This window comes from Chiloscyllium plagiosum, unplaced genomic scaffold (assembly GCF_037043375.1).
Source record: "Chiloscyllium plagiosum isolate Xiang-an unplaced genomic scaffold, Cpla_swu_hap1 HiC_scaffold_26, whole genome shotgun sequence".
Lineage (NCBI taxonomy): Eukaryota > Metazoa > Chordata > Chondrichthyes > Orectolobiformes > Hemiscylliidae > Chiloscyllium > Chiloscyllium plagiosum.
The window spans coordinates 22,329,371-22,342,338 of NW_028270164.1; the positions used below are offsets into that span (position 1 = coordinate 22,329,371).

Here is a 12,968-nt window from a genome sequence, read left to right on the forward strand (position 1 = left end):
TGGATTTTCAGGTTGGTAGTTTGTGACCAGTGGTGTGCTGCAAGGATTGGTGCCGGGTCCACCGCTTTTTGTCATGTATATAAATGATTTGCTTGTGAACACAGGAGGTATGGTTTGTAATTCTGCAGATGACACCAAAATTGGAGGTGTCATGGACAACAATTAAGGTTAGCTTGGAGTACAATGGAGTCTTGATCAGATGGGCCAATGGACTGATGAATAGAAGATGGGGTTTAATTTAGATATGTGTGAAGTGTTGCATTTTGGAAAGGCAAATCAGGGCAGGACATATACACTAGGTGAAAATGAGGACTGCAGAAGCTAGAAATCAGAGTTGAATAGTGTGGTGCTTGAAAAATACAGCCGGTCAGGCAGTATCTGAGGAGCAGGAGAATTGACATCTCGAACATAAGCTCTTCATCAGGAATGAAGGTTCCTGAGGATTGATACACTGAATGGTAAGGTCCTGAGGAGTATTGCTTCATCTTGTAGTTGAGATTCATAGTTCTTTGCAAGTGGAATCACAGGTCAATAGTACGGTGAAGAAGACTTTTGGTATGCTTGCCTTGATTTGTTACTGCATTGAGTACAGGAGTTGGGAGGTCATGTTGTGGCTGTACCGGACAATGGTTTGGCCACTTTTGGAATACAGGTTGTTCTGCTGTAACACACATATCATTCATGTGAATTCAATACAATGTGAATGATGAAATGGGGACACATTTTCTAAAGTGTGAACTTTTAAACTTATAATATGTTTCCAGCCCCATTAGTTTAAATAGTGATGCCTATTATGCAAATTTCTTGTAACATGGGATTGCATGAGAATGGAATTACCATGTTATAGCAGAACCAACTGTACTGTGTACACTTCTGGTCTCCCTGCGACAGGAAGGCTACCGTGAAACTTGCAAGGAGTCAGAAAAGATTTACAAGGATGTTTCCAGGGTTGGAGGATTTGAGCATGGGGAGAGTCTGAATGGACTATTTCCCTTGGACTGTCAGAGGCTGAGGTGTGATCTTGTAGACCTTTTGTAAAATCATGAGGAGCATGTATAAGATAAACGCTTTCCCCCTAGGGTGAGGGAGCTCAAAACTAGAGAGCATAGGCTTCAAGTGAGAGGGGAAAGATTTAAAAGGGATCTAAGGGGCAACTTTTTTGTACAGAGGGTGATGTGTGTATGGAATGAGTTGCCAGAGGAAGTGGTGGAGGCTGTTACAATTACAACATTTAAAAGGCCTGTAGAAGGCTTTGGAGGAATATGGGCCAAATGTTGGCAAATGGGATTAAATTAGGTTAGGGTATCTGGTTGACATTGAAGAATTGGACCAAAAGGTTTGTTTCTGTGCTATCTATGACTCTCTGCCATGAGTTAAATTTCTTTCCCTTACAGTTGAGTCTCAATTTATAAAATGTTGTGATTACAATCACACATTGAATGAAAACCTAATCAGAGCAATTGCATGTCTTGGTTGTTGCAGTTTGTTTTCTCGATGAAGCGCAGCTTTCTACTCCTTCTGATTGGAGGTGTATTAGACAGTGAAGAAGGTTACCTTAGAGTACAACAGGATCTAGATCAAATGGGCCAATGGGTTGAGAAGTGGCAGGTGAAGTTTAATTTAAATAAATGCGAAGTGCTGCATTTTGGAAAAGCAAATCAGCGCAGGACTTATACACTTAATGGTAAGGTCCTGGGAGTGTTGCTGAACAAAGAGATTTTGGTTTGCAAGTTCCTTGAAAGTAGAGTTGCTGGTAGATAGGATAGTGAAGAAGACATTTGGCATACTTTCCTTTACTGGCCAGAGCACTGAGTACAGGAGTTGAGAGGTCATGTTGCAGCTTTATGAGACATTGGTTGGGCAACTTTCAGAATATTGTTTGCAATTCTGGTCTCCCTCCTATGGGAAGGATGTTGTGAAACTTGAAAGGCTTAAAAAAAAAAGGATGTTGCCAGGGTTGGAGGGCTTGAGGTTTTGGCAGAGGTTGAATAGGCTGGGTCTATTTTCCCTGGAGCATTGAAGGCTGAGAGATCTTATAGAAGTTTATAAAATCATGAGGGGCATAAACAGGGTAAATGTTCCCTGGGGTGAGGGAGTCCAGAACAAGAGGACATAGGTTTAGGGTGAGAGGGGAAAGATAGAAAAGAGACCTAAGGGACAGCCTTTACATCCAGAGGGTGGTGCATGCATGGAATGAGCTGCCAGAGGAAGTGGTGGAGGCTGGTACAATCACAGCATTTAAAAAGCATCTGGATGGGTATATGAATAGGAAGGGTTTAGAGGGATATGGGCCAAATGCTGGCAAATGGGACTAGATTAGGTTAGGATATCTAGTCGGCATGGACGTATTGGACCAAAGGGTCTGTTTGCGTGCTGTACATCTCTATTACTGTGTGACTCTATAACTACAATCAACACAATGAATGAAGTACCAGCTCAGACTCGTTCCCTTATTAGAGACAATACTGAGCCAAACCATTCACTTAGATCATTGATCACCTGTGAATATTCATTGAATCATTTGAATTTTGTAGGCAGCATATGCTTGTTCTGTTTTTCTATTCTCCTTGTATTTGCAAACCTATATTAGCCTCCAGCCCACCAACAATTCACATTTCCTTCCATTCAAATCCCAGCAAGGTTTATATTACCTTTTTCTATGTCCTCATCCAGTCTTGTGTCCTACTAAGAATTTGTGTTCCTCCATTTTTGGCACCTTGTGCAACCCTGATTCCATACACTTGTTACCATTCCATCTGATGATAATACTGGCTAAGACTGAACCCAGATTGAAACCTGGCTTCATAGATCATAATTTGTATTGTTCCAATTTGGTTTCTGAATGTATTCACATGCGATTGCTCAAAAATCTTTCATAAAAGAGCATCAAAGTTAAAACACAAAATGAAAAAAAACCATATTATGTGATATTTAGAAAGATCTTATATTTAACAAGAAAAGAGATTCAGCTCTTTTCCCAACAATATCTTTAAAAGACACTCTATCCCAGTCAAATATCACTCTGACTCAAAATTCTTAATTACCTGACTTCTTCCTGCCCCGTGCATGGAGCCCTGAGACACCTTAAGCCTTCTTCTTAGCTGTGATGGCCTGAAGACTTGTCTTCAGTTCCGGTGGCCTTGAGATTTCTACAAACACTTACAGCTTGTAGATTTCCACAAACTCAAAAAAGTGCCCTTTTCAAGAATCTGAATCCCTACAGTAAGGAAACAGGCCCTTTGGCCCAACAAGTCCACCCCAACCCTCCAAAGAGTAACCTTTTGCTGATGTAATTTCTCTTCTTGTGACCTTGATTTGCTAATGGACTCTGATTTTTCTGTGAGCTATAAAAGTTCAACTGTGTAAAACACACCATCAATTAATACCTGGGTAGGTCAGTAAGTCATTTAACTAATGTCAAATGCTTTGTTGGAAAGGTGGTCTTGGCCTCACTGTTCAAAAATATTTTTTTACCTGTTAAAAGAAATTCCACTTCATAAAAAAGAAACCAAAATCCATTTACTTAATGTTTAGAATTCAAATTCCATAACAATAATGATATCCTCAAAATACTTATAACACACTCCATTGTGCATCTAACCATCTGGTGTCCAGGCCTTAATTTCATGGATTCACCATCTACTTTGCACTAGTTATCTCCTTTTAAGTAAGACATGCTTTGAAGCCTTGTACCTTAACTATTAAGCACTTAAGTTCTAATACCCTTCAACATGGTGTCTCATGAGGTTCTAGAAAATATTTTTGGATGTTTCACTACATTGAAGATGTTGTGTGTATGCAAGTTGTTATTTAATTGGAGATAGAGGATGTCAGTGTCTCTGAACAGGAGTGATGGGTGAAAGAATCACCTTTTGAAATGAGAACATGGAAAGGAGACCCCTGGTTGAAATGGAAGAGGAAAGGAATAGATTACCAGGATGAATGAGAAATGGGGGAGGGGAGAAGCTGCTTCAGTGAAAGGAAAATTCTAAATCTAATCCCAGGGTTGGACACTTGCTGTTAGAATAATGACAGACATGGAGAGTTTTGTTTTAACTTATGCATAGCAGTAATTTACTGAGGCCTTTCATTACACAATCGTATATGACAGTTGCTTCGTTATCCAGTGAACTGGAGCTCACCCTATATGATTGTTGATGAAATCTCCTTGCACAATTGTCAGTGACTGACCAGGACGTTCCTTCCTGATTGCAGTGCTAAGTCAATCTTTGACGCTGTGTTTTACTTCTTGCCTGCAATCATTTACTACAACATCAGCATGTCTGCTATGTTTAAGCACGTTTGGTCAATTTAATTTCACTTCCCAGACACTTCATTGTCCATAGGAGAAAGTGAGGACTGCAGATGCTGGAGAGTCAGAGTCGAAAAGTGTGGTGCTGGAAAACATACAGCAAGTCATGCAGCATCCAAGCAGCATAAACTTCATTAGGAATGTGATGACTTCATTGTCCATGACAAACTGAACTTTACTGACTGCCCTTTCCTTTCTTTTTACTGTGACATTGGTTTATTTTATCCCATTGCAAGCAATTTTCAACATTTTATCATACATACAGTTCTCAGATTCCTCAGTCCAATTCCAGAGAACCAGGCTAATAGCCTCAGGCATGGGTTCAATTCCAGCCATGGCAGCTGATGAAATTTAAATTCAATTAATAAAATATAGAAATGAAAGAAAGAGTCTATAATGATGACCATGAAACTATCGATTGCTCTTTCTTGAACGAAAGAAACCTTTCGTCCTTATCTGCCTTGTGACTCCAGATCCACTGCAATGTGATTCACTTTTAACAGCTTTCTAAAATGGTCCAGCAAGCTATCAACAATGGGTGACAAATACTGAGTGACACCTACATGCAATGTAAAAGTAAACAAAATACACAATTATCTTTTATCTGCATGTACCTCAAATCTTTATATCAGCGTTTTGTCTGTTAACCGTATCCTGTTTTTACTTCATAACATCTTGAACTGCTCATGTAATATATTGACCTTTTGAGCTATGCTTTAAGACTAAAGATGTTTTGTTGATCATATTTGAATTGGAACTCTCAAACTAGAAGGAAGTTAAATGAATAACATAAATTTTTAGTTCGCACACTATGCAATGAATATGCCTGGTGGTCATGACGAAATTATTTAATAAAATTTCTTGGAATAATCCTAGTCTTTGTCATTACCTGCTCATTATTGTGTAAAGGCAGGTCAGGTTAGCCAAATTGCTGTTATGTTATTTGTCATAAAAAAAATTTTTGAATTTTATAGAACTTGGTGAAAAGTCCATGTGACAACATTTCTTCAAGTGACCAGATAAAATCCGGCTGACAATTTTAAACAGAATAATAATTAAATCTTTAAGCCTGAATGTCACGGAGACAGTAGAGATATCTGTGCAATAATAACTTTCAACCTGCTGCATTGCAGGTTAATTATATTCAGTACTAATTGACAAGAATACAATTTTTCACTCAAAATTTGTCTTGCTGTATGTAATTTCCAGGTAGAATGTATTTGTGAACAATGCAACGTTTCCGTTATTTAAACTGTAATCCATTTATTTGGTTATAAGATCAGGGACTCGTTCAGAAAGATAATTGCTAAAGTATTTGCTTTGTCTTTGATATTTGTAGATTACCCTCTGAAGTGGATACTCTTGATTTCTTCAGGTGAGCATAATAATGGCATCAGTTATAATATTGTTTTGTGTTTCTTAATTTGGGATTGCACTGTCATATTGGAATGGGAAGTAGTGTGAGTTTAATTTATTGGATTATCTCAACTGCCTTGATACCACTACAGTTTGTGTCGATTTATGCAGTGATGCAGAACTCAGATTTTTGCTTTATATATAATGCACATCAAAATCACTTCACTGCATCTTTGCAGCATTGTCCACGTTCACCTGATCTTCCACAGGTGCTGAAATTCTAGCTCACATCTTCAATACTTCAGAGCTCTTAACAACTCGAATGCACTCGAAGTTGACCAATGCTACAAAGTCGAACTCTTCCAAACAATCCCATCACTATGAAGTTGCACATTCCTGCCCATCGATCCTTCCACAAATAGTGGCTTCCTGGGCTTTTATGATGTTGACTTTAAAATTATCATTCTCAATTTGTAAATTCTTCCATTGTCTACACTTTAGCTTCTGTTATAACCAAAATCGTTGTCTGTACGTTGAGATACCAATCTGAAACATCCCTGGTATTAATGCAATATGCAATCTATTTTTTTTCAATGTGCAGACCTCCAAGGTCCACATATGATAGCGACTTCAGAAGCCAGAAGTTAATTAGCTATCGATTGGCATGCATAGAACCTCAGAGCAGAAACACTCGCTGTAGAATTCTGCACATATACCATCCTTAAGGCTTTTTCACTTTACCTCTTAGTCAAGCTCTTCAACTCCTTATTGACTGGAACACTACTTATATCAGCATATAGCTGGTTATCAATATATTTCCCTAGTGTAGTTTCTAAGACGTCTGTTTTCATATGCATTTCATGTACGGGTTTCCAAACAATAGTCAGGATTTGGGGCACAGGATACTCCAGGAGACTGAAAGGGTGTGTAAGAACGGCAAGGTTACTGTGATCAGAGAGGGTTTCAATATGCAGGAGGACTGTGAAAATCAGGTTGGTAGTGGATTGCAAGAAAAATAATTTGTGGAATGTCTATGAAATAGCTTTTTGGAGCAGTTTGTGATAGAGCTCACTAGAGAACAGGCAATTCTGGCTTCAGCTTTAAGCAATGAGGCAGACTTGACAAGAGAGATTAAGGTGAAGGAACCCTGAGGAGGTAGTGGCCATAACATGATAGAATCTACTCTGCAATTTGAAAGGGAGAAGGTAGAATCAGATGTAACAGTACTACGGTTGAGTAAAGGCAACTATGGAGGCATGAGGGAGGAGCTGACCCGAATTGACTGGGAGAGGACCCTAGCAGGAAAGGCAGTGGAACAGCAATGGTAGGAGTTTCTGGGATTAATTCAGGAGACATTGCAAAAATTTGTCCTCAGAAAAAAGAAGCACACTATTAGGAGGATGAGGCAAGCATGACTGACAAGGGAAGTCAGGAACAGCATAAAAGAAAAAGAGAACGCATATAATGTGGTGAATGAAAGTAAGAAGCCAGTGGATTGGGAAGCCTATAAAGACCAACAGAGAATAACAAAAACAGAAATAAGGACGGAGAAGGTTAAATATGAGGGTAAGCTAGCCAGTAATATAAAAGAAGATTGTAAGAGTTTTTTTTAGAATTATGAAGGGCAAAATAGAGGCAGAATTGGACATTGGTCTCATGGAAAATGCATGGAGAAATAGTAGTGGGGAGCAAAGAAATGGCTGAAGAACTGAATAAGTATTTTGCGTCAAACTTCATGGTGAAGACGCGAGTAATATCCTAAAAATTGAAGAGTCGATGAAGGGCAGAAGTAGGAAAGGTAACCATCACCAAGGAGAAGGTTCTAGAAAAACTGAAAGGCCTGTGAATGGATAAATCACCTGGACCAGATAGACTACACCCCTGAGTTTCTGAAGGAGGTAACTGAAGAGATATTGGAGGCATTAGTGGTGTTCTTTCAGGCATCACCGAAATCAGGGAACAACGTTAATATATTCCTCCTGTTTAAGGCAAAATACAGGAAACTACAGGCAGTTTAGCCTGACCTCAGTCATTGGTAAGATTTTGGAGTCCATTATGAAAGATGAGATTCTGGATACTTGGAAGTGCATGGTAAAATGGGGCGAAGTCAGCATGGTTTCACCAAGGAAGGTCATGCCTGACAAATCTGTTAGAATTCTTTGAGAAGGTAAGAAGCAGTTTAGACCAAAGAGAGCCAATGGATGTAATCAATCTGGATTTCAAGAAGACCTTGGATAAGGTGGCGCACAGGATGCTACTGCTGGTGTTCAAGGCAAGGTACAAGCATGAATAGAAGATTAGCTGTCTGGCAGGAAGCAGAGAGAGGGGATAAAAGGCTCATCTTAGAATGGCAGCCGGTGACAAGGCTCAGTGTTGGGACCACACTTTTTCACTTTATACATTAATGATCTAGATGAAGCAACTGAGGGCATTCTGGCTAAGTTTGCAGATGATACAAAGATAGGTGTCAGGACAGGCAGCACCAAGAGGCGGAAGTCTGCAGAAGTATTTAGACAGGTTAGGAGAGTGTGCAAAAATATGGCAGATGGAATGCAAGGTGGGAAAGTATGAAATCATGCATTATGGTAGGAGGAATAGGGGCATAGATTCTTTTCTAAAGGGGAGAAAATTAAAAAATCTGAAGTGCAAAGAGACTTGTGAGTTCTCGTCCAGGATTCTCTTTAGGTAAACTTGCCGGTTGAATTGGTAGCTAGGAAGGCAATTACAATGTTGAAATTTATTTCAAAAAGCTAGAATATAAAAGCAGGCTTTATAAAGCTCTGGTCAGGCCACATTTAGAGTATTGGGAACAATTTTCGACCCCATTCCTTAGGATGGATATACTGACCCTGGAGCAAGTCACGAGAATGATCCCAGGAATGAAAAGCTTAACCGATGAGGAATGTTTGGGAACTCTGGGTCTATCATCAATGGAGCTTAGAAGGATGAGGGAGGATCTAATTAAAACTTACAGAGTACTGAATTAATTAGATAATGTAGATGTCGAGCAGATGTTCCATTGGTAGGAGAGACTAGGACCCAAGGGGCAAACCTTAGAGTAAGGGGTAGACCCTTTATAATGTAGATACTCGAAACTTCTTCAGCCAGAATGTAATTAATCTAGGGAATTCATTGCCACAGAAGGCTGTGGACACCAGGTCATTGAGTATGTTTAAGACAGAGATTGATAGGTTCTTGATTGTCAAGGGGATTAAGTGTTACCAGGTTAAAATGGGAGAATGGGGTTGAGAAACTTATCAGCCATGATTGAATGGTGGAGTAGACTCAATGGGCTGAATGGCCTAACTTCTGCTCCTATGTCTTATGGTTTTATATTGGTTCTAAACCAGAGTCTTCTTTCTGACTGTTATCAGAGCCATGTGATCAATTATTTCATCAGGACTTACATGAATCTCACTATGGCATAGTTTCACGTCTATCATTACATTCAGATTTACAACTTAATTTCTATTAAAGCTCTCAATATTTCTTGCACTACCTGCAGTGGCAGGTCTCTCAGTCCTTCAGAACTTCCTCTAATTCCCATGATTGAAAGACTACCCAAAATCTCCTTTCAATCCTCCTTCGATTCTTAGCTTTGGTGTTCAAATTACCTTTACACTTCTTACTTAATGTTTACAGTCTATATCCTCCTTAATGTGAAGTAATCTTAGATGTCCTCTTGTCTTTCAAGACTGTTAACTAAATATTGCTTAAAAAAATTACCTCCTTATATTTTACGTACAATGTTTTAGAGACTGGGAATATATCATGTTTTCTACATTGTGAAACTAAGATTAAAATCCAGATTTTAACCTAACTCACTTGCTGGGAATGGGACATATTTGATTTCCACAGTTGTTTTACACCTTGTCAAATGTTACAATGATTTCAATAGAATGTAGTAACAGTTACAATATAGCCTGTAAGTTTATGCTGAATATACCAAGTCTCTGTGATTTGTTATTTTCAGGATCCATGTGTATCATTGGTATAGCAATAAGACAGTACATACGTCACAAAAGAAAATATGGGTAAGTATTGAACATGTTCCATTCTAAACCTGTATCAGCTTTGCAAGTTGCAATGGAAACTAAAATATCTCTCACAATTGGGGTGGCATAGCTAGCAATAGAAATTGACAAATAATTGAACATCCCAGCTGCGTACATAGAAAAATATGATGGATCTGACTAGTTGTCTCTGGAGTCCTGGTCAATATTTAGCCCCCAGTTAATTGGAGCTGGTCTGCAAATTGCTTCCCATGCCTATCACAGAAAAGTGACTACATTTCGGTTCATAGCTCCTTGAAAGTGAAGTCACAGGCAGATAGGATAGTGAAGAAGGCATTTGGTATGCTTTCCTTTGTTGGTCAGAGTATTGAGTACAGGAGTTGGGAGGTCATGTTGCAGCTGTACAGGACATTGGTTCGGCCACTGTTGGAATATTGCGTGCAATTCTGGTCTCCTTCCTATCGGAAGGATGTTGTGAAACTTGAAAGGGTTCAGAAAAGATTTACAAGGATGTTGCCGGGGTTGGATGATTTGAGCTATAGGCAGAGGCTGGGGCTGTTTCCCCGGAGCATTGGAGGCTGAGGTGTGACCTTATAGAGGTTTATAAAATCATGAGGAGCCTGGATAGGATAAATAGAGAAAGTCTTTTCCCTGGGTTCGGGGAGTGCAGAACTAGAGGGCATAAGTTTAGGATGAGAGGGGAAAGATGAAAGGGACCTAAGGGGCAACCTTTTCACACAGCGGGTGGTACGTGTATGGAATGAGCTGCCAGAATAAGTGGTGGAGGCTGGTACAATTGCAACATTTAAAAGACATCTGGATGGGTAGATGAATAGGAAGGACTTGGAGGGATATGGGTCAGATGCTGGCAGGTGGAATTAGATTGGGTTGGGATATTTGGTTGACATGGACAAGTTGGACCAAAGGGTCTGTTTCTATGCTGTGCATCTCGATGACCCTATGACTCTAAGTATTTTAGTGGCTAGAAATGCCTCGGATAGCATGAAATTACAATTGGTATTACTATATGTATGTTTTGATCCCAACTGATGTTATTAAAAGACAAATCAGATTTCAAGCTGATATCTGCCTGCACAGAACCTTTTTTTTTTGATTTTAAACACAAGTATGCAATTTTGCAGATTTTGGTTTAACAAAAAAACAAAAGTTTATTCACCAAAAAATCAAGATATAACAAAAAATGGTACATGGAGGATGAAGCAACCATGGCTGACTAGGGAAGTCAATGATTCTATAAAAGCAAAAGAGAGAGCATATAATGTGGTGAAGGGCAATGGGAAGCCAGAGGATTGGGAAGCTTACAAAGACCAACACAGGGCAACAAAAATAGAAATAAGGAAGGAGAAGATTAAATACAAGGGTAAGTTAGCCAGTAATATAAAGAAAGACTGTAAGAGTTTCATTGGATATATAAAGGGCAAAAGTGCCTTTCATCAGTTATGGATAAAGTTTTGGAAAGGTTTATAAGAGATAAGGTTAATAATCATCTGGATAAGAATAATTTGTTAAGGACAGTCAACTCAGTTTTGTGATAGGTAAGTTGTTGCCTCACAAACCTTATTGAGATCCTTGAGGAGGTGGATGAGGGTAAAGCGGTTGATGTGGTGTATATGGATTTCAGTTTGATAAAGTTCCCCATGATAGGCTTTTGCAGAAAATTCAGAGGCATAGGATTATAGGTGATTTAGCAGTTTGGATCAGAAATTGGCTAGCTGAAAGAAGACAGAGGGTGGTGGTTAATGGGAAATGTTCATCCTGAAGTTCAGTGATGAGTAGTCCCACAAGGATCGGTTTTGTGGCCACTGCTGTTTATCATTTTTAGAAATGACCTGGATGAGGGCTATCTCCCTTAGAACTCTGAGGGGTAGTCCATCTGGTCCAGGTGGCTTATCACCTTCATCCCCTCCCCCACTCACCCATTGTACTCTATGCTACTTTCTCCCCACCCCCACCCTCCTCTAGCTTATCTCTCCACGCTTCAGGCTCACTGCCTTTATTCCCGATGAAGAGCTTTTGCCTGAAACGTCGATTTCGAAGCTTCTTGGATGCTGCCTGAACTGCTGTGCTCTTCCAGCACCACTAATCCAGAATCTGGTTTCCAGCATCTGCAGTCATTGTTTTTACCTTGTTGATTTTAACTCTACTACGAATCCTTTGCAAAGATGCCTGCCTTGAAGAAGTTTTCCTCCTCTCTCTACAAGAATCTCAGGGAGTCCCTCTCTCACTGCAACTCCCAGGTCATTTCCTCTGCCCTGAAGCTCTTCAACCATGTCGTGAGACACTGACATTTTTTACAAACCCACTGACTCCCACAGCTGCCTGGATTACACCTCTTCCCACCCTCCCTCTTGCAAAAATGCCATCCCGTATTCCCAATTCCTCCGCCTCCACCGGATCTGCTCCCAGGAGGACCAGTTCCACCACAGAACACACCAGATGGCCTCCTTCTTTAGAGACCGCAATTTCCCTTCCCACGTGGTTAAAGATGCCCTCCAACGCATCTCGTCTACATCCCGCACCTCCACCCTCAGACCCCACCCCTCCATCCGTAACAAGGACAGAACGCCCCTGGTGCTCACCTTCCACCCTACCAACCTTCGCATAAACCAAATCATCCGCCGACATTTCCGCCACCTCCAAACCAACCCCACCACCAGGGATATATTTCCCTCCCCACCCCTCTCCGCCTTCCGCAAAGACCGTTCTCTCCGTGACTACCTGGTCAGGTCCACGCCCCCCCACAACCCACCCTCCCATCCTGGCACTTTCCCCTGCTACCGCAGGAACTGTAAAACCTGCGCCCACACCTCCTCCCTCACCTCTATCCAAGGCCCTAAAGGAGCCTTCCACATCCATCAAAGTTTTACTTGCACATCCATTAATATCATTTATTGTATCCGTTGCTCCCGATGCGGTCTCCTCTACATTAGGGAGACTGGGCGCCTCCTAGCAGAGCGCTTAAGGGAACATCTCCGGGACACCCGCACCAATCAACCACACCGCCCCATGGCCCAACATTTCAACTCCCCCTCCCACTCTGCCGAGGACATGGAGGTCCTGGGCCTCCTTCACCGCCGCTCTCTCACCACCAGACGCCTGGAGGAAGAACGCCTCATCTTTCGCCTTGGAACACTTCAACCTCAGGGCATCAATGTGGACTTCAACAGTTTCCTCATTTCCCCTTCCCCCACCTCATCCTAGTTCTAAACTTCTAGCTCAGCACTGTCCCCATGACTTGTCCAGACTTGTCCTACCTGCCTATCTCC

The 12,968-nt window shown here is 40.8% G+C and overlaps 1 protein-coding gene across 2 annotated transcripts in view; it reads left to right on the forward strand.

Annotated features, from left to right (window-relative positions):
- The window catches only part of LOC122563175 (uncharacterized), an 82,537-nt gene that overhangs the window by 64,551 nt on the left and 5,018 nt on the right, over positions 1-12,968 (forward strand). For both annotated transcript variants that reach the window (XM_087973565.1, XM_087973564.1), the window contains 2 exons: positions 5,652-5,687; positions 9,642-9,702. In XM_087973565.1, coding sequence (XP_087829691.1) covers positions 5,652-5,687; positions 9,642-9,702 — 97 coding nt within the window. The remainder of the gene's footprint in view (positions 1-5,651; positions 5,688-9,641; positions 9,703-12,968) is intronic.